At 51.9% G+C, this 20,795-nt stretch overlaps 1 protein-coding gene across 1 annotated transcript in view; it reads right to left on the bottom strand.

Moving 5' to 3' along the window:
* Nucleotides 1-7,903: 7,903 nt before the first annotated feature.
* Nucleotides 7,904-20,795, bottom strand: part of MYO18A (myosin XVIIIA) — a 92,870-nt gene continuing 79,978 nt past the window's right edge. Inside the window, exons 39-44 of the mRNA XM_090257655.1 lie at nucleotides 19,682-19,867; nucleotides 19,155-19,294; nucleotides 18,302-18,346; nucleotides 15,058-15,180; nucleotides 12,513-13,804; nucleotides 7,904-7,970 (exon numbers count right to left, since the gene is read on the bottom strand). Of these exons, the coding sequence (XP_090113781.1) occupies nucleotides 12,517-13,804; nucleotides 15,058-15,180; nucleotides 18,302-18,346; nucleotides 19,155-19,294; nucleotides 19,682-19,867 (1,782 nt within the window). The 3' untranslated portion in view covers nucleotides 7,904-7,970; nucleotides 12,513-12,516. The remainder of the gene's footprint in view (nucleotides 7,971-12,512; nucleotides 13,805-15,057; nucleotides 15,181-18,301; nucleotides 18,347-19,154; nucleotides 19,295-19,681; nucleotides 19,868-20,795) is intronic.

Genomic DNA, 20,795 nt, shown 5'->3' with positions numbered 1-20,795 from the left:
GTCCTTTTAGGTGAATGGTCCCCCTCCACTCCTAACAACTCACAACGTTCAGTCTCTCCCCTCCCCCACCCCTGGGCACCAGCAGCTTGAGCATCATGCTCATTTTGGGGCTCTATCTGTCTTCTCTGCTCCATTACCTTCCCCTGATGGCCTCTAGGGGCTGGGGAGGAGAGACGGTTTAGAAGGGGTCTATTTAAGAGATTTTTGGAATCTGTGTCTGCACCTCACCCACTTCCATGAGTTATTTCAGCGCCGATGTTTGTCTCGAGCTGATTATTCCAGCCTGAGAACAGGTGGAGCAGCCTGCAGTGGCTTATTCGTCAGCCAAGGCCATCTGTTCCCAACAAGCTGAGATTTGTAGCTGATTTCTACTGGGGAGCAAGGAGAGGGGGAGGGGAGGGAGATGAAGATCACTCCCACCCTCAGGGGCCTTAATCCTCCCAGACCTCCTGATGCCTGAACTCCCAGGCACTCCCTTCAGATACCCATACCCTCTCATTATCTCAGAGAACTCAGTGGTGACTTGACTCTGTGAAACAGTGACCATACTTTTTCCTTAAGGGGCTAAACCCTTGTAGATGGAATCGGGTATGAGAAACACAAACCCATCAGCCAGGCACAAAGTCTGGTCATTGAGCCCTTATAGATATATATATTTTTAAAGTATATAACCATGACACAAATATTCTAAATGATCTTCTTGGCAGTTGGCTTCTCCTCACTCTGATCCATCACCAGTGCCTTTACCAACACGAGTCATCTCACCTAAGCCTATCACCTGCAGGGCATCAGGCTGCACGGGAGGGCGCCGTCTAGATGCTCTTCTCTTCTCCCTGCTGCTTCTCTCCCCGAAATACCCTGTTCAGGTTCCACCCTCCAATCTGTTCCTCTTCCAGCTTCCACTGTCAGCTATGCCAAGAGATGCCTGCTGCTTTAAGAACAGCTTTCCCTGAGTGAGGGATCTAAGCAGTTTCTAAGCAGCTTCGCCACATGGTTTTCCCCTCACGGCTACTATTTCTATATATGAAATGCCAGAAAGACGCTACCCTTATAGTCACACTAATAGGACAATTTGGGGCCTTCTATTGCGTTTGGCACAGACACACATCTACACTGACATTTTTTTAAAAATGCATGAAAAATTTATATTATAAACACAGATACTTTATCTATAGCTCCCTATGCCCAAATAAAACTATTTATAATAGTCAGAGGTCCCTTCTACCATTTATTTATCTGTTTTCATGTGTAGTACTTTTGTCCTGTGTACATGTTCCCTTAAGAACCCATTCACAGAGCTGTAAGACTGCCTCACTTTCTAGCTGGTCCTCTGGGCTTATTTTGCTAGTTCCCCGGGAGCAGAAGCTCCCTTCCTGTCTAATATGAAATCCCACCCAGTGGCTCAGTATGTGGTCCACTAGAAAGAATAGCTCCACAGATGGGCCCCAGGCCCCTCAAAAGCAGGCCACGAGACCTGTGCCTGTAGCGCAGAACATCCTGGGGCAGAGCCACTCACTAGGGTCACTCTCCCTTGCTTTCCAGAGGAAGGTAAGTCCCATGGGGGCCTCAAGCAAGAATGCCAACCTGCAACTGATTCCAGTCCTGTGAGAAACAGGACCCATGAGGCCTCTTTCACCATCTACAATTTTATATCTGCCTGGTTACCAGTTACTGACCTGTCTTTCAAAGACCTAATGTTTCTGAAACTATTGGCTGCATCTTCCCTTTACCAGGATTTTTTAAAAACTGCCCCTCCTTTGTATTCTCCACTTTCAAATTCCCTAGCGTCCTCTCTTCCCCAAATCCATTTGCTTCTTTTCCTAATCTAGTCAGATCATAGATGTGGCACAGAACATATCAAAATTTATTAAAATGTGGAAACTCTTTGCTCTTAAGCCACCTCAAATATAATTTGCCTGAACAGTGTCAAAACTCAATATCCTTTTTGAGGTTTTTTTGGTAAAACTGTCATTGCTGACTTTTGATATCTAAAGCAAATTCCATCTGCACATTTAAGTATTCCACTGGGAGATTTATGTCACTGACTTCAATCGCAAAGCACACATCTTTTTGGAATCTCCCTTAAGTATATGACCCATTACTGGGGTTTATGCTACAGAAGACTCAATTTCTCTGTAAAATTTTTTCTAAACAAATCTAGTATTCTTGTTAACTCTAAAATGGCTATTGCTCTGGAAATCACTCCTCCCAGATCATATCCCAGAGAATGGTCTGGATTGTTGGGTTGTATTATAATGAAATTAGACTGAGGTGAATATAGCTTAAAATATGCATTCCGGGCCATGTGGAACTGTTATTTATATTGTTGGCACAGTGTGCATGAAGCGCAAATGTGATAATGTATGGCGGATGCTCTGAAATTGTAAAGAGCAACACAAACGTGAGGTTGATATTTTCCCCTAAAATTGCCAAGAAGTGTTTCCTTCCTAAGGCCAGGTGTTGGTGGATACCAGGCACACAGCTCTTTGAGATGAGGATCACGGCAATGACTCTTGGCTTTCTTGCCTCCTGCTTCATCCTCTGACAAGGCCAGAATAGCTCAGAGGTGCCTGGTCAGTTGCTGGAACCAAGCTGAGGACCCTGCTAGGACAGATGTTATTTCTTCATGGGGACAAGGACACTTCATAGAGTTGTGACAAAGGTTAAATGAGATTATGTAAGCAAAAGTGCGTTAAGTATGTGGACATTGTAAGTGCTCAAACAAATGGGAACTATCATTGGTTTTTATCATCCTCTCCATTTCACGTATCACCATTGACAGCCTGGGACGCCCCAGTCACTACAACAGACTCAGTTCCAGGAGCCCCTAAAAGAGCCGGAAACAGCGTAGTTGGGTTGCTGAGCCAAGAGATGTGTTCTCATGCCTCTGAAATATTTAAAGGGCAACAACGTTGGGCTTGGCCTAGTTAACTGCTTAGGAATCTTTAAATGGTCGTGGCTTCCTGGAAGGTCGGGAAGCACCTCCAGGCAGGGGCGGAGCCAGAGGCTCAGAACATGCAAATAATATATGAATATGCTAATATACCAGATTTCCCAATCAATGGGAGGGCGCCTGCCTGGAGTGGCAGAGCCTTGGAGTTAAAAGGCGGGGGCAAAGACCACGCGGAGGCGCAACCCGGCTTCTCGACAGAACCAACCCCGATAGACCGCGCGCTGGGAGAAGACGTCCCTCCCCCAGCACGAGCGTCTCGCGGCTTCCCTAGCGCCGCCTGTCGGTCCCTCATTTCCACACCCTCGGTTCCTCGCCGAGGGTGATGAAGGGGTGGGGATGTTTGGCAGCGTTGAGGGGCTCCTTGCGAATTTAGGAGCCAAAAGATTCTTGCCAGCAATATCTTGTTTTACAGATGGGGAACCTGAGGCCCAAGAGGTTCAGTCCCTTCTCCAAGGTCTCAGTACTAGCGGCAGAAGCCCTCAGTTTAGCAGGTTTTATTTATCGGTTTTGTTTTGTTTTATTTTCACTACAGCACGTGGACCCCAGTCTGTAGGTGAAAAAGCAGCAGCCCCAAATGAGGCAAGAACTTGGTACGTTACCAAGCAACCCAGGAATGCCCACCAGGCTGGAGAATTTAGAAAAAAATATTTCCTGGGGAAAGATGAAAGAAAGGGGCTGGGGTGGCGGACCACAGCAGTAACAAGCAAGGACAAATGATCATAGACCGGTCTGGGATGTGTTGCTATGTAAAAGGTGATGAAGTGTTCCAGCTGCCCTGAGAACCACCTCGGAGTTAATGAAAGGGGAACAGAAAGGATTGGGGTTAGATTTAAGGCAGCACTTTCTCCCAGGGATGATAATGGTGCTTTGTTCAGGGACCAAGAAAGGATGTGGACTCACCCGCCCTTCCTCCCATTTCTGCGTCCTTTGGGAATCCATCTCCCTCTACTTCCACTCGGGCCTGCTTGGCGGATAGGAAAGAACAATTGACTTTGAAAAGTCCCCGCCCACCATTCAGGTAGGAGATTCTTTTCTTGGATGGATTTCCTGGGCTCTTTGCTGAGGGTGAGGACAGCAGACACGCTGGCCCCACGGCCCTGGGGGGAGAAGCAGCAGTCATGGCATCTCTTGCAACACGCTCCCTGCCAAATTGATTCAAATTGGCTTGGATATGAACATATGATTAAAGGAGCGGTGCGATTCATTTATCAGGAGAGATTAAAGAGCAGCATCTGCGCAGCCTAGCTGGGGGACAATTAAGGAGCAAATCGCTAAGTGTCTGTGCCGCCATGCATAGGGGCGGGGCATGGGGGGAAGGACAACTGGTGTAATATGCCAAGAGGACACAGGATGAAAGGGGGTACTTCGGAAGTCACTCTGTGCTGCTCTTGTCTCTGGGCACAGACTGGGCACCACGGGAGAGAGCGTCACAGTGTTTTGTCTTCACCTATGCCTCTTATCCAAGAGTCAGGGCAAACCTGAGGGCTTCGATTGGAAAGGAGGCAGCTTTGAGCTTGGCACAGGGACAGATTTGCTGTCAGTTTAGTGGGACTCACTTTCGTCTTAGGGACTAGAGCTACTCTGAGTGTACAGGTAAGGGCAGGAGCTTACAGAGCTCTGAAGACACACCCAAAATGAAGATGGGCTTTGATAATCCTGCAGGCTCCTGGACTCCCCTGGGGAATTGGTCCTGAGGGGACTACCACCCTCCCAGCCTGGGGCCCAGCACCCCAGTGGAGAAGCTTTGCTGCAGCATGGAGAAGCATTGATCATGCCAGGCGATGTTTGGCTTCCCCAGATAGCCTGTGGACTTCCCTGCCACCACCTCTATGTCCTTGCCTCAGAGTCTTTGATTAAGGTCTTTCTTCCCAGCACACCTGTCCCAGCAATATCTACCTGTGGAAATGCCATCCTTTCTTCATACCCCAGCTCAAAACACCACCTCCTTTTGGAAGCCTTCCTAGCACTCTCCCTTCCTCACAGTGAGTGTCTCTCCTCATAATACGCCCAGAGCAACTTTTGGTGTCCTATTATGTCCTATGTAATTATTTCCATGTGAGTCTACCTTAGCCCTTATCCACAAGTCCCTGGAGGACAAACACTATGACTTACTATTCTCTACCTACCCAAAGCTTGCACATATTAGTAGGTGCAACATATATTCTGTGTCTAACTTCTCCACTAAAATATCCAGTTTATGAAAGAAAGGAGTCATCCATCTCCAGCACTTAGAAGAGTGCCTAAACCATATAGCAGGCAGATAGAACTCATTTGTTACCCTGGCTGTTGTGGCTCAGTGGATTGAGCACCAGCCTGAGAACTCAAAGGTCACCAGTTCAATTCCTAGTCAGGGCACATGCCTGGGTTGGGGGCCAAGTCTCCAGTTGGGGTGTGCATGAGAGGCAACTAATCCATGTTTCTCTCCCTTTCCCTCTCCCTTCCTGCTCTCTAAAAAATAAAATAAAATCTTACAAAAAATTGACTGTTCAGCAGATGAATAAATAAATAAGTTTTCTGACTTGAACAAAGGCCCCTGCCCCAGGCCAGGCTATTGGAGATTTAACCAGAGGCCTGAGTCTGTGTGGGACTTTGTCATACTAGTTCCTGAAAACAGAAAACACACCAAGGTATTTGAAAACAGTAGTAAAAGATGTGAGTGACAGAACTGAACATGAGGAACCAGTAATAAAAAAAAAAAGTAACTTCACTTTTACTACCATCTCTATTCAACCTTGGGGGAAAGTGGAGAGGCAGTCTCCAGTTTCAGATGGATCCATTTTACACTTCTCTCACACTCATTTTGGGGGTGACTTTTCTCCCTCCTCCCCTTTCTTGACCCTTTCTGGGTAGTGAGAGCCTCAGCTTTAGAGAGAGCTGTCTGATATTCTTTCCTGCCCAAACCAGGGGGACCTGGTCGACCAGCTGTAAACACGCCATGCACACAGGGATTAGAACTGATCACATTACTAAAGAAGGTGTAAAAGGAGGAAGGATTGTAAGTGGTCACATTACAGAAAATAGAGCAGGAGAGGGAGCGAGTCATTTGTTTCTAGTCCTTCTGCATGAAATGCTTCTTGGCTGCAGTGAGGGGACGAAGTGTGGACTGGGCAGGAAGGCAGAGACTGCGCAGGGCTGAGAAGCCAGCACTCCTAGCCTGTTCTGATTGCCCTGTGGTCAGAGGGGCTGGGGGCCAGAGAGTTCTGTCAAGTTTTGGTCAAAAAGTCATCTTTGGAGTGACTAAAATTAAACTTAAAAAAATTCTAATACAAAGGGCTTGCATTCCTTAACAACAATGAAAAGAGCAGGTAGGATCTCTGTAATTGGTAAGACTTAACAGAGGGACCTCAATATTTCCACGTAGACGCCAGGGGAGGATGAGGCCTGGTAGCTGTGCCAACCTGAATTACAATCCATAGGCTCTTAAATGTAAAGGTGGGGCTCGTATCTTCTTTGACCCACCCTCTCATCCCACTGCCTCCGCCTGCCGCCAATGACCTGTCAACGCTCTCTGAGTGGCTCTGGTCTGATGTGGGAGCAGACCAGGATGCTTCTCTCAGGCCCCAACCAGAATCCTGAGTCTGCTCCCTTCTGGCCACCGTGGACTTTACCTCAGCCTGAAGGAACAGGCAGGAAAACTGGCAGAGCCAGGAGGAAAAGGACATTTATTTCCATACATCAGGTAATCAGAAAAGAGAGAGCACAGCCCAATGAGTACAAACCAATTGCAGGAGAGGAGTGGGAACAGCAGATGGGAAGCAGCACCAGGCACTGCCCTTGGGCCCCCAAGGCTGGTAGTGTTGGAGGGATGACCTTTAGGGTTGGGGCTGGGGCTGTCAGGCCACATGTTGCCATGTCTGGGATAGGTGGTGTGTGTGTGGGAGACACATGGTGATTGGAAGAAAATGAATCAGGCTCAGAATGCTGGGTGAGGATAAGTGTCTGATACATTTTAGTACTGACCAAACTTCCATGTTCAGTTTTTCTGATCACAAGTCCTCAACTCAAGGCCTTCCCTCTCAAGTTGAGCTTATGGTGGAGGAATCTTGGACAGAGCGGGAGAAAGGCATTCCTTGGATAAACCCCAAATTGGTGTAGGTGGAACGGGTTTACTTTTAAATAGGTCATTGCACTTAACACACTGATGAGCTGAAGAGGGTAGGGGCTGGATGTTCTGGATGGGGCATATGCACCCGTCTGTGTAGGCTTGCTCAACCCAGACCAGAAGCACCTGCACCCAGCTCTGCTTACCCTTCTCTCCAGCTGCACAGAGAAAGGGCTGCTCTCTGAAGAGTGAACATAGAGATGAAATTCTCCTAGTCATTCTGGGGCCCCAGCTGCCACCGCAGCCCCCTCCCACTCTCAGGGATGCAGCTGTGATAGAGAGGTTGGGTATTTAAATTAAAAAGTAAAAAGACAGCAGGCACTGAGAAGAGAAAGCCCTCACCTCAAGCCGGGGGGAAGGAATTGCTGTTCCAGCCCCTAAATCCTCCCCCATGGACCCAGCAACGTAGAATGGCCCAGAAGGCAATCTGTCCACTGTCCCTGAGCAGAGGGCTGAGATGGAGGTCAACTTGCTGGCTCCACGAAGTGCTAAGCCACCTGCCACTGCCCATAGTGGCCCAAGGTCAAAGCCAAGAGTGTGGCATTTTGGAGGCAGAAGGAGCAAAGAGTTCTCTTATCAGAAACTCCTCTTCCCCCACCTCTTGCATGTGGGGACATCAGACCCCACAGCCTGGAAAGCACCCTGACCCAAGAGTCAGGTGTTTCTCCTGCAGATCAGCAGTCAGGTGGGGAGACCTGTGCCCCACTGCTTCCTGGGAGAGGCGCTGTGGCAGCAGTGGCCCATGGGGTGGGAGACTATGCGTTGGTCTCCGTTGGCTTGGCCTCTGTTGGCTTGGCCTCTGTGTCGCTGTCACTCAGAGAGCTGTGGGAGTGTCGGGGCCTGGAGGTGCTGTCAACAGGGTCGTGCTCTTCATCTGACCGGTCAGGGGCAAGGGACTTCCAGTAGCTGGTGGGGCTGCAAGGAGAGAGGAATGAGGTCACAGAGGAATGACATTCCTAATCTTCAGCATCAAAGCCTTTAGTCCTGGGGAGGCCCCCAAAGCCCGGTCACAGCAACCCCTAAAAGCCACAAATTGAGAAGCAAAGACCTTCTCTGGCTTCCCCAGAAGATATTCAGAGTAGTAAGAAAAAGGAGCACATCGTCTTGACTCTGAAAACTTGGAAAACTCTGAGGAAAGCCATGCTGTAGAGCAGCGGGTCTCAGACTTAAATTTGCCTAAGAATCAGCTGCAGATTCCTGGGTCCTTCCTCTGAGAAATTTTGATTCACTAACTCTTGGGTGGAACTCAGGAATTCTGCATTTTCAACTCCCTTTCCAGGAGATTCTGACGCAGGCAGTTCATGGACCACCACATTCACGGGGAGATAGAAGGTATGGTGATTATATGACACCTTGTCTAAGGTAAAGTTGTTCCTACAATGATTCCAAGAAGGAGGGCCCTTCCCCACTGAATACTCCCGGATCTGAACTCTTTCTCCCAATCAGGTTTTCCTAAGGTCTGTGAGAATTTCTGCCCCTGACTACGGCATCATCTACATACCACGAGGAATGGAGATGTAGAAGCTGGCAAGACCTCTGTTTCAGAGTGGCATATCCTTTCTTGGTACCATAACCCAACCTCATAGTTTTCATGAGGCCATTGGGAGCCTCCAGCTATACCCCCCGCCCCCCCTCCCGCCCCCCTACGACGCGGAGCAGCATTACCCATGGATGGAGCAGGCTCATGACATCAAGCAAGGATGGAACCTCGCCTTCCAGATCCAGTCTCTTCTTTACTCTTTCCCAAAGCTTTCCCCTACTCCACCCCTCTCCCCAACACTGCCTCTGCCAGTTCAAGTGCACTACAACTTCAACACTCAGAGAAAATGCAGCCCAGGGTGGCTTCACTCCTACCAGTGCCCTGTAATCAGTGGGTCACTGCCCAGTGATTCCAGGGACACAGCCCTGCTTCCAGGTCCTAGAGAACTTCCACTGGGATTAACAGCAATTCTGTGGTCTCTCTGCCTACAATTCTGAGAACCTCAGGAGAGCTCTTGTTTACTAGTCATTTCAAAGTTCTGTCCACAAACCAAAAGAAAAAGAAACAATTCTGTATGAAAGAATACATTTTGTGGTGAAGAAAGGATTTGGTTGTGGAGTACTTCCTGTGTGTGAGACCCTCTCCTAGGCACTCTGGATACGCTGTTATTTTCACAATAATCCTATGAAATGTCATGAGGAAGCTGGTTCAAAAAGACGGAGCATCTTGCCCAAGGTCACACAGCCAGTATGTAAATTAGAACCTGGGACTCTTAGACTTCAAAGCCTTTTGATGACTCCATCTTGCTGCTAGACTGGGTGACCTGAGGAGAGAACAAGACTAAACCTGAATTCTCCCCGCTGGTCTGGGGTGTGTGTAAAGATAGGTCTGTTTGTTTCTGTCTTTCTGTCTGTCTCTGTCTCTCTCTCTCTCTCCCCACTCCCACCCCCTCCCCTGGGGAGAAGGAACGGCCTGATAAAAAACATGTTCAATTATGCAAAATGGTTCAGGAATGGGGCAGTCTGGTTAATAGTTATCATATTTCTCATGAATGAATTACCATTTTTAAAGGAACCAGAATAGCACAAAATATTTAATACAAACTATACAAACTAGACTGAACATAAATGAGCCTTACTTTGATGGGCCAAAGGCACTTAAGGACTCCGGGGTGTCTCAGGGACAAAATTATGAAGCCCAGTGGTGACTAGGCAACATAGGAAAAATTGGGGTTATTTAAATTCTAAATTAGTGGGAGCCTGGTTTTATTTTTATTTTTTAGACAGAATTTCTGGGCATGCAATGCTAAGGTCTGCTGTTAGGCAAAGGAAGGACCGGTTTTGTGGAAAGACAGTGGGGTTATTTTATGGGCAGGGGGTGGTGAGGCAGATACCAGGGCTGACTCTCAGATGCAGACTGGGTGCTGCTGGAGAGCCTGGTGTACACCTTTTCATTCTCTCCCCCCTTCTCAGAGCAGGGCTGCAGCCCCCGCTCTCACACTGCTGTGCTGGCCAGGCAGAACCCTGGATAAATGACAGCCAGGTTTCAACACTGCTCTATCGGATTGCTGGGCAGTGACAGAGGCAGCAGGGAGGGAGCAAACTCCATGCCGCTCTTCCTTGCTCAGTGGAGCCACAAGATCAACTTTGCTTCTACTTTGGGTGCTCTTTAGCCAGTCTATGGCTTGCACTGCCACAAGTGTCAGAGAGCCAACAGCAGGCAGCTAGTCCCCTCCCCGGGGCAAGAGTCAGGGCAGGCAATTTGAACATTTTAACCAAATTGTTTAAAAAGCTTTTCTCCCCACAAGCTACTGTCTCCTGCTCAACGCTGTCACAAACAATTTGGTACATAAGCTAATTCCTGCTGGGCGAGCCCAGGGTGGCAGCCCCCTCCCCTTGCCTTAGCTACGGATGCGTTCGTGTTCTGAATTCTCGTTGGTCCCCGTCACCAGATGGGAAGCTGAGCCACCGCTCGGCCCCCGCCCCCATTCTTGGCAGTTTATCCATCCAAAGCCAGTCCATGCTGAATCCAAGTAGGTCCTCCCTCCCCTGCCCTTGTCTCGCTGGCTCTGTATTGGCCAGCTAGCTCCTGGCTTGGTGCCAACTCTCCCCACAGTGAACACAATCCTCCTCGGAGGTGGTGGGGTGTAGGGTTTCAGGACTGCTCCTGCTTTCCTGGTGGACAAGAGGAACTGTGCTGGTGGGGGGGGGGAAGAGACAGCTTTATGTGTTTTTGTTCATGTTGGTTGTGAAGCCCACGGTGAGGATGGGCTGAGGGTCCTGGAGCCTGAGATCCACCAGCTGTTGGTCAGTGTGGAATGGCCTGGCTAGCTCCACAGCTCCCTCTTCAGGTAGGGGTGCAGTGCTCAGAAGGGCCTGCCCTCTCTGCTCTCCTTCCCTCCCCCACCGCGGTCTATCAGCTGACTTCTGGTGCTGGGGCAGCAGGGCGCTCAGCAGGGCTGCTGAGGGGAAGGCTGAGGTGGTAGACACATATCACTATTCCTGTCCTTCCTCACTGTGGGGCTAATGTGGCTCCCTAGTGCAACTGAGATGCTTCCTGCTCTTCCCAGAGCACCTGCAACCACCTGCCACACGGGGGAAGCGACAGAGCAGTGCTGAGACCAAGGGCTTGATTTCAGAGCAGCTCAGGGCCAGATCTGCATTCAAGTCCCATCTTCCCCATCCCACCCCCGCCTAATCTCATCCCATCACCCATCTCCAAACAGCTTTGGGTACCATTCACTTCCACTGGCTCCATTTTCTGAAACATAACTGATCCCTTCAGCATAAAAGGGACAAAGTCAGTGTACTGGTCAGCTGCTCCACTGCACAAGCCCACAAGCATGCAACAGGTGTGTGTTAGTTCATGCATCTAGGAAAGGAAGGCCTGTGCCCCTGGGGCTGTGCTCTGGGGCCACACCTCCTGGGAAGCAGCAAGCTTGCCCTGGGAGGGTACCATGCTGGAAACAGCTTCCCATAACCAGGGTGATCCAAATGTCACCACCCACCAGGGAAACTGGTAACAATGGGATTCTAATGAGTCAGCCTCTGCCTTTCTTCCCAGGTGGGGGTGTGGGCAGGAAGGGCCTAACTGCTAGATCCAACCCCCACAGGGAGCTAAGACAAGGGGAGGCAGAAAAGCCAGGAAGGGGCTGTCACTCAGCAGCTGCTAATTTCTGTTCATTAACACTTACAAGATGAGCAGAAATCAGGTGACCTCCGAGTGTGTGCTTCAGGTGGGCGGGGTGAGGAGAGCATTGGGCACCTCCAGGTCTGCTGTAGGGTGCAGTACCGCAAGGGTGGGAACCCCATGAACCTGGCAGTCTTAGGCTTGAGATCCATGCCAGGAAGGTGGCATTGCAGGGGAGGGGACAGCTGAGCAAAAGACTCCATGATAGCTGGTGGCCACTGAGACACACCAGCCCATACCAGGGGTTCTGCCACGGCCCTTTCTTGGGCCCAGCCTGTTGGGGCCACGGACAAGAGCTCCCATATGGGTGCTGCCAGGCACATGCAGTAAACATTTTGCCCCTGTACTCTGCCTTGGGCTGCACTGAGGGGTGGTTAAGGACCTAAAGAATAGCCTCCATTCAGATTCTGGCAATATCTTTCTGGCTGTGTGACTTAACTTCTCTGAGCCTCAGCTTCCTCTTCTACAAAATGGTGCCAATCAAACCTTTGTTATGGGGTTAATGTGGGAATTAAGTGAGTGAAGTGTGGCAAGTAAGTAGGAGGGTGCCTGGCCCGGGATAGGACTTGATTGACATTGTCAGTGAGTTCAGTTGACTGGACTCAGGGCTCTGCGTGACTAACCAGCTTAGCTGGCTCTGCTCTCCAAGGCAGACAGGAGGCTCTCTGAGGCCAGGCCTGCCCAAGAGGAATGCAGAAAGGCCTAGGTGGTGGCAGGTGGGGCAGGAGCATGTTAGTTCACACTGAATGGCACACGCCATGCTGCACTCCACGCCAGGTGCCACCTACTGCACTAGTCGCTCTCAGGCCGGTACAGGTACCGCATCATCAGGCTGTCCACCTCCTTCTTATGCTTCTTCTCCTCCTTCCGAGATGGCCGGCGCGCCTGCCCGGCCTCCTGATTTTCCACCGCTGGGCCCTTCTTCACGCTGGAGCGGCTGTGGCCTGAGACAGTAGAGCCACTGGATGTTGATGAGGAGGATTCAGACTCTGTCTCTGTTCTCTTTCTTCTCGACTTGGATTTCTTCTTGCCCTTTCGAGAGCGCCCCTTCTTCCGTCGCTTGTGCTCTGAGGAATCTTCTGAGCTGGAGCTGGAACTGGAGCTGGAGCTGCTCCTTCTCTTGCTGCGGCTCTTCCGGCTACTGCGGGACCGGGACCGAGAGACATCAGCGGCAGAGGCTGAGCGCCGGATGCTGGCGGCCTGTTCTGGAGGGTCCAGTTGGGCGCTCCGGGCACTCTGGATGCTCTTCCGGTCATCCTCCTCGGATTCAGGCTCCAGCCTGCTCCGCTGGAACGGGACGGGTTTGTAGCTCAATACCTCGTTGATGGCAGCCTCCAGGTCTGGGTCCAGGTAGGAGTGACGGCTGACAGGGCGGATGCTGGAGCCGAGAGGCTCATCCGTGGCAGAGGCCGAGATGCGTGGCTGGGGTGGCACCGACAGACTGCGGGCCAGCGATGGGTGGCTGTACTGGGAGTGGGCCTCACTCAAGGCCATACTAGCTCCATCATCCCACTCATCCAGGCAGCTCTGGCCCAGTGACAGGCGGGAGTCGGGGCTTTCCCGGCCGAGGCCTGAGGCCCGGCTCAAGGAAGCGCTGAAGGTCGACAGGCTGTCAAGCCGCGAGGTGCTGCGGCGGGAACTGGGTGAGCCTGACAGCGAGAAGCTCATGGAGGAACGGGCCCCGTCTTCACGTGAGCCACGTGTGGCTGAGGAGGCCCGGCTGACAGGTGCAGAGACGGCCGAGGCCCGGTCAAAGTCTGAGCCCCATCGCTTCTCCAGGCCACGGCCAGCACGGCTCCCAGCCTCCGAGAAGACAGAGCTGCGTTCATCTGGCTCCTTGGACTTCCTGCCCTGGCCTGGGTCCTCCCTGGGGCTCCGGCGGGCCTTCCGGGGGGCCCTCTCGGGGGAGGTGGCCCGCTCGCTCAGGGTACTGAAGAGTGAATCCGCATCCCCAGTGCCCCCAATGGAGTCCTTCAGGGTGAGCCTCTTCCGATAGCTCAGGGAGCTCAGGGCGGAGGCCGGCCTCTCCTCCACCCCCTTGCCCTCCTTGCCCTCCTTCCCGAGGGTGCTGAGGGCCGTTCTGAGGGAGCAGGTGAGACCAGGGAAGAAAGAACCAATAGTGGATTAGGGGGAAGCAGAGAGAGAATGAGAGAAAGGACGGACCTGGCACTAAACCTAGAGAATAAAGACACGGGGAGGGAGGAGAAAGGAGGAGGAGGAGAAATCGGCAGCAGCCCTGGCAAAGTGGCGGTGAGAGCCTCGCGCGTCGGAGGAAATGAAGCAAAATAATTTGCGTCAGTGAAAATAGCTTCATGGAGAATGTCATGTAAATTAGACTATTGTTCTATTTCATCACTTTTCCCCCTCTAAAACGTTTAGTTCAATTTATTTCATTGTCAACTACCTGGAGCCTTGTGCCATGCCGCGGTGAACGGCAGTGGGGCGGGGAAGGCAGTATTATCTGCAATAACACAATGTTGTTCAGCTGAATAAATTAAACCAATTAGAGGGGGCCATTGGGTGCTTGTGGTGAGGGGCTGGACTTGGGAAGGGGCCTTGGGGGAGTTGCAGAAGAAGAGGGATTACTTTTTCTACCCAGCCCACATGCTGACTCTGGGAGGGGGTGGGGAAGGGCTTAGGCTGGGATGAGATGGCTCTGAGCTGGGGAGAAGGGTGAGGGGGACAGCAGCAGGGAAGTGGACACAGGAAGGGTGGGAGCAGAGGGTCGCTCTCCCTGCTGCTATACTGGCTGCTAGGTGAGGGATGGGGAAGGTGGAGCTCTGGATTCCAGAGGTAGCTGTTTGATCAATAGACTGTAAATGAGCCAGAAAACAGGGGAGCAAGCCCTCCCAGCCCCCACCATGGGTGTGAGCAGGAAGCATGGGGGAAGACAATGAAAAGATTAGGGGAAGGAGAGAATAGGCAGAGAAAGATGGCAATGTGTCTGTAGCTGTGACAGGGGAGTCAGAACCAGTGCCTTTTCTGCAGCTATTCCTGTTAAGCTCTCCAAGAGCCCAAACATCAGGTAGTTCAATCAACATTTGTGGAAGGAATAAGTAGGGATGAAGTTAAACCTTCACCAAACCAAAGCCCTGAGCCTGGTAGGCAAGTACTGCCTGAGAATAATAAGGACACCGCAGACCTTGACCGAGAAGAAACTGAGCCTCGTGTGCTCATTCCCCATGCTGGGCGCACTCAGGGTCCCTCACACTGATGCCATGCAAGAGATGCAGGTGGCGTGAGGCCTGTCCTCTTTCGGGGTAAAGGCATACTGCTCATCCATGCCTCGGGCCTGAGGTGGCTTCTCCTCCCAGCTCAAGGCCACATGCTTACCTGGAACTCTTCAAGCTGCCATCATCGGAAGCTGCCTTGGAAGGCCCCTTGTTTTTCGACAACCACGACTTGACCCCGTCGACCCGGTCCTCCAGCTCCGAGTCCACATCTGAGTCCCCCTCGCTATGGGATGAGGAGCAGAAGGTAGGCAAGGCTGGGGGAGACAAGACACCTGCTGCCCAGTTGGGAGCGCTGAAGTGGCAGCAGGTGTGTTTTGGGTGGGGGAGGGATGCAGGGTGGCATGCGCATCAATCAGTGAGTCAGGGAGAACAGAGAGGTTAGCTAGAGTACACCGTTCAGAAGAACCCTGTCCCCACTCAGCAAGCCACACTGTGTGACAGCCACCAAGAACACCCTGAGGAGCACGGGGTGGGGGCACCTCCCATTGCACTTTGCATGAGAGGCTGCCATTCAGCAAACAAGCCGGAAGAGAATGATAAGGAGACCATTCATTCATCAATTAGACCTAGATGGCTCTTGGTTAAAAAAGGAGTCCTGGACCCTTTAGCGACTCCCTGAGGCCTGTCCTGCTGTTTCTCCTCTGCGCATGCCCCCAAATGGGGCTGTAGGCTGTAATTTTCCATGCCTTCATTGCAAGAGCAGGGCTGCTGGCCGTGGGGCAGAAACAGAGAAGGGATTCATTATGACACTAAGTTAGCTTGAACCTGGAGCTCTCCTTAGCTGATGGCAGTGCCAGCCTGGGCACTAGAGGCCAGATCCCAGACCCATCTGGCGACTACCCTGGCTCTTGAGAAACACAAAGAAAAAAGAGGGGACATTGGCATTTTCCAAGGAGCTGGCAATAACTTTAGGATTTGAATTGCACCCTGGAGATCAAGTCAGGCCCAGAAAGTCCCAAACAAGGGACTTTTGACTCTCCTAAGTCTCTTCTTCCATCCTTCAGACAACCTCCAGTGCTTCTTTTGGCCAAGCTGGCTTGAACCCTCTCCAGTTTCAGGAAAGCCCCAAGAGTCAAATCAGAGGCTAGCGTCATGGTGATCCCCTCACAAAGCAGCGAGGGCTTGGAGACAGCCTCTGAGTGAGAATGCTTCTAGAATTCTGCAAAATGTCTGCTCACCACATTCCCCAGCTACAGATATGCTAGGATTTCTCCTTGATATAAATTTCCTTTCATCTGTGTCAACGGGAGCAACCCTGTTCCTGAATTATGTTCTTGAATAAATAGCCACATAGGCCTGTGTGTACACACACACACACACACACACACACACACACACACAACCACCAGACTGTTCTGGGGAGTGTGAAAGAGAGCATGAAGCATGATGAGGGGAATAAAAGGCATATTTTATGGGTTTCCTTCAAATACAGAATTATAACAAAGACGAAGCTCGCTGATGCCCCGGGTAAGTAGGAGTTTAGCAGACAGCCTCAAAACCGCTAATGCAAGCCCTGTGCCCATCCGAGCCCAGTAGATTTACTATGGTGCAAGGGCCCCATGGAATGCCAATACCACCTGATTTATACATTCACGCAAAAAACCTCCTCCTCTAGCTCCAAAGCCTGTAATTTATCACCGCTGTTCATAACCATATTGATTGCCTTTAGAAAGGCAAAATCTATGTCTACGTGTTAAAAGCGTTTCTGTATAAATCTCCCTTAATACCAAGCTGTTTACTGCTTTCATTAAGGTTATGGCAATAACAACTGTATCTCTAAGTAAATCGAAACATTATTTTTCTGCCCGCCTTAGCACGCTAGCTCAATAACTTGGAGCTGAGGCCCAGAGCTGCTGAGGAAAGAGCCACATCACCTCTTTGTCATCTGTGGGAACCCAGTTTGGACTGCATGCCTTTGTGCGCCTGCGTGAGTGCATGCTAGTGTGTGTGTGTGTACACACTCATGTGTTGTGCCTGGCAATGATTTAGAATATGATTCTATATGTGCATTTTATCAGTCCTTGAAGCTGCTACAGCCCAAGGATGGTGGGGCCAGAATACACTGGGGATAGACAGTCATGGGCCCGGAATATGAATTTTCCTCCATATATACAGAGCAATGAATAGGTTGAGAAGCTGGCTTGCCTGCTCTTGCCTTCCTTTTAGTTTCAAGCATATAGATGATGTTTGGGTTCTTTTCCTTAAATAATCAAACCCGTAAACAAACTCCAGGGGCAGGTAGGCTCAGGGGCAGCTGAAATTTTAAATGGTTGGAATTAAACCTCGTGTCAAATACAATTTATGTCCAGGCTCATGTGCTATTAGTTAACTGGGAGCTGCATCGCGAGGGAACAAACAAACGGAGACAGAACGGCGGGGGATATTAATTGTGTGTGACAACCGGGCTCCAGCGGCCCTCTATCACTGTTACACACTATTACATTTATCATTAGCTCTCACAAAGTCCTTTGCGCTGCCGCCAGCCCATCCTGGCCAGGCCAGGAGGCCTGCCAGGCAAGAGAGAGTGGGGGAGGGGGAGGAAACCCAACGACACGCTAAAAAAACAATCTCCCCCAAACAGCCCTATCAAACTTGACGGAGGATCACCCTGGGTCCGCCCGAGGGCCTGCACATCTGCATCTGCTGTCCAGCTACCACCCAGAAAGAAGGAAAGGATGAGAGGGGTGGATTTACTGGGCTTCCTGCCACCTGACAGACAGCACCGGCACAAGGCTCCGGGGCCTTCTCTCTCTGCCCAAGGTGCCCGCAGGGAGTAAACACGTCTGGCTGTGTTCCCTTTCCCAGCCACAGCAGAGCAACCCGTGATTAGCTGCCTGAATGCTTTCTCCAAACAAGTGATTGCTAGATGCCCCTCACCTCCTACCCTTGTCTGCCAAAAGAAGGTGGCAGGCCTTTCAAACCGAAACATACTGGCTTCTTTCAGGCAGCGCAGGCTCCAAAGGAGCCCAAGGATGCGGACAAATGCATCCCAAACAGACGTTTCCCCAGAGCAATAGGCTGGAGAGGCGGCTACTCTTGGTTTCTGTGGGAGGAGAGGGCTGGACCTCTGGAAGCAGACTGTGGGCACTACCGACTGAGGCTGCGCTTCCCTTCCTCATGGGCCCCTATCCTGCCCGCCAGCCTGAGCCTCCCGGGGGCATGCACCCTGTTGCCCTGCCCTCCCGCAGGACAGAGTCAGCGGTGTTAGCACGAGAGCCTAGCGCAGAGGAGATGCGAGGGGCTGTGTCCCCATGCGCCATGCAGCAGGCCAGTGGGAGGCCAGTGTTAGGGCGGTTAGACACCACGCAAGGAGAGGCAGAGAGCGCATGCGCTCCAGTCCTCACGGTTTATTTTTTCTTTTCTGATACTTTGTCACCATGTCCTGCAAACTGGAAACAGAAAGAAAATGGTGGGCAGGGGGCCAGAAGAAGACAGAAAAATCAATGGGCCAACCAAGGTGGACGCCTCAGCTGAGGACCCCTCTTTCCTCAGTCAGAGACAGCCCTGGCTGACTGAGAGCAGATGGCAGGATGAGTGAGTGTTGTCCCCAGAGAGAGGTCTGGGCTGCCCCTGGCACCTTTCCCCTGATCCAAAGGAGCAAGCTCCCTGGGACTTGCCTGTGGGGTGGGGCCTGGGCCCTCATGCAGGACAGAGGGCAGCTCTGGGGGGGTCTGCTGAGGGCAGCTTTGGGAGCTTCTCCAGGGTGACCACCCCCTGTCCCTGCCTGCCAGTCTCCCTGCCTCATGATCTCCTCCTCAGCCTGAGACTACAAATCTCCTTCTCTCTCCCCTAAACTATTCCTTGGGTGGGTTTCATGAGAGAAAATCTCTGGCATGGTGACAAGGCACCTTGGCTCTTAAATCTCTGCTCTCCCCAGAGTAGGGCAGGCACCATCAGAAATGCAGCTAAACGGGGGAATAACTCATCTTGAACAGGCAGAGCAGGAGAGCCAGGTCCAGGGCAGGCCTGGGGAGGAGGGCAGGGAGGAAGAGGGCAGGCGAATCACCCAGGCAGCACCTGTCCTGCCCCCAGCTGCTGCAGGGCAGGTCCATGCTGGGGTCTGACAACAAGGGGAGGGAGGTTGGTGGCTCGGTGACAGGGAGACAGAGGTTGCAGCTGCTCTACCTGGCAGCCTGGTGCAGAGTTCAGTCAAGAAGGTCTCCCTGCGTCTGAAGCTGCCCTAGAGGCCCCTCTCACCTGTTGATGAGGTCCTCATTCTCATCGCTCTCCATCTCATCCTCAATGGCGGCCTGCAGGTCCCCTATGCGTTTGAATGCCAGTTTTAGATCGGCCTGCAGGCTCTGGTTAGCAGCCTCCAGACTCTCCAGATCCATTTCCTAGAAGGGAGAGGGGGTGGTCCAGTTCACAGGAGGTCTAGCCTCCCATCCAGCAGCCCCAGAGAAAGCTAACTTCCAGGCTCTCTCCCAGCCATGCAGGAGCTAGGTGGGTGCAAGCCCACAGAGCACCCCACCCCCACCCCAATGTTGCTGGGCTGTGGGGCCTGGTCTTGCCTGATGAAGACTCCAGGACCACCCTTGGCCCCGGGCCTGCCCTCAGGGCTTCCTAGACTGTCCTCTTGACTGGTCCGCTGTCCTCCAATTCTCTAAATCATGGTTCCTTTGTGGCCTACCCCCCACCAGCCCAGGGGTAAGGCATGTGCTTAGCAGCTACTCAGAGGGCTGCCAGCTTGGGGCCCCAGGGGTGGGGTGGAGGGGGGGCATTACCAGTTCGTGCTTCTTGCGGCTTGCCTCAGCCTCCTTCCTGGCCAGCTCGCCCATCTCCTCCTTGGTGTCCCGGAGCTGCCGCTGCAGCCTCTTGTTCTGTTCTTTCTCCCGGTTCTCAGCTGCTGTGCGCTGATCCCGCTCCTCAGTCAGCTTCTCCATGTTCTCCTTGAGCCGGCTGGCCAGGCTCTGGACAGGGAGGCGGGAAGAGGGGCCCATAAGCCAGGCAGAGAGAGGGTTGTGGCGGAACTCCGGAGTCAGGAGGCCTGGGGTCCAGCTCCGGCTCCACCACGTTCTGGAGGGTGGGCAAGAAACTAAAGCCCTCTGAGGCAGCTTCCTTTGCCTTTCTGCAAAATGGGAGAATAACACCTAGTCCCCTGTGGGTCTTTTAAGATTTTATTTTTATTTTTAGAGAGAGGGGAAAGGAGGGAGAAAGAGAGGGAGAGAAATATCAATGTATGGTTGCCTCTTATGTGCCCCTAGCTGGGGATTTGGACTGCAACCCAGTCATGTGCCCTGACTGGGAATCAAACCAGTGACCCTTTGATTCGCAGGTCAGTGCTCAGTCCACTGAGTCACATCAGCCAGGGTCCCCATGGGTCTTTTAAGAATGGAATAAGGTAAGGTATGTAAAGGCACTCTGGAATATGAAAGGTGCTGGTATCATCATTGTTACTACTGATGTCTGGCTACAGCCTGGGCCTGTCCATACTGACACCACGTGTGGGGCCTCTGTGAGCACAGGCTTCCTGTAGACACCCTGAACCCAGGAGCTCCAAAAGCTAGATCCTGAGCTCAGAGGTGAATGGCTTTACTGAGAGTTCCCAGATCAGGAGGCGACTACACAGTCCCCGAATTCCTAGCACAAAGCCATCCCTCTAAGCCTGATGAATCTCTCTTCCCCCAGGAACTTGAACACATTGTTCCCTGCTGGGCCACAGGATGCTGAGCAAGAAATGACCTGGCCATGGGGGCAGAGTGTGAGGAAAGGACTTGGCTTCTGCCCTGACTGCCCGCGGGGTCTCCACGTCTCAGGCGGGTCCCCCACCCCCATCTCTGTCTCTGAAATAACGGCACTAGGCTACATGATCTCTAAGGGCCGTTTGTGTTTAATAGT

This window comes from Furipterus horrens, unplaced genomic scaffold (genome assembly GCF_987537825.1).
Source record: "Furipterus horrens unplaced genomic scaffold, mFurHor1.1.pri manual_scaffold_11, whole genome shotgun sequence".
Classification (NCBI taxonomy): Eukaryota; Metazoa; Chordata; class Mammalia; order Chiroptera; family Furipteridae; genus Furipterus; species Furipterus horrens.
Note: the sequence above shows the minus strand (reverse complement) of the source record. Positions and strands in the feature narration are given on the sequence as shown.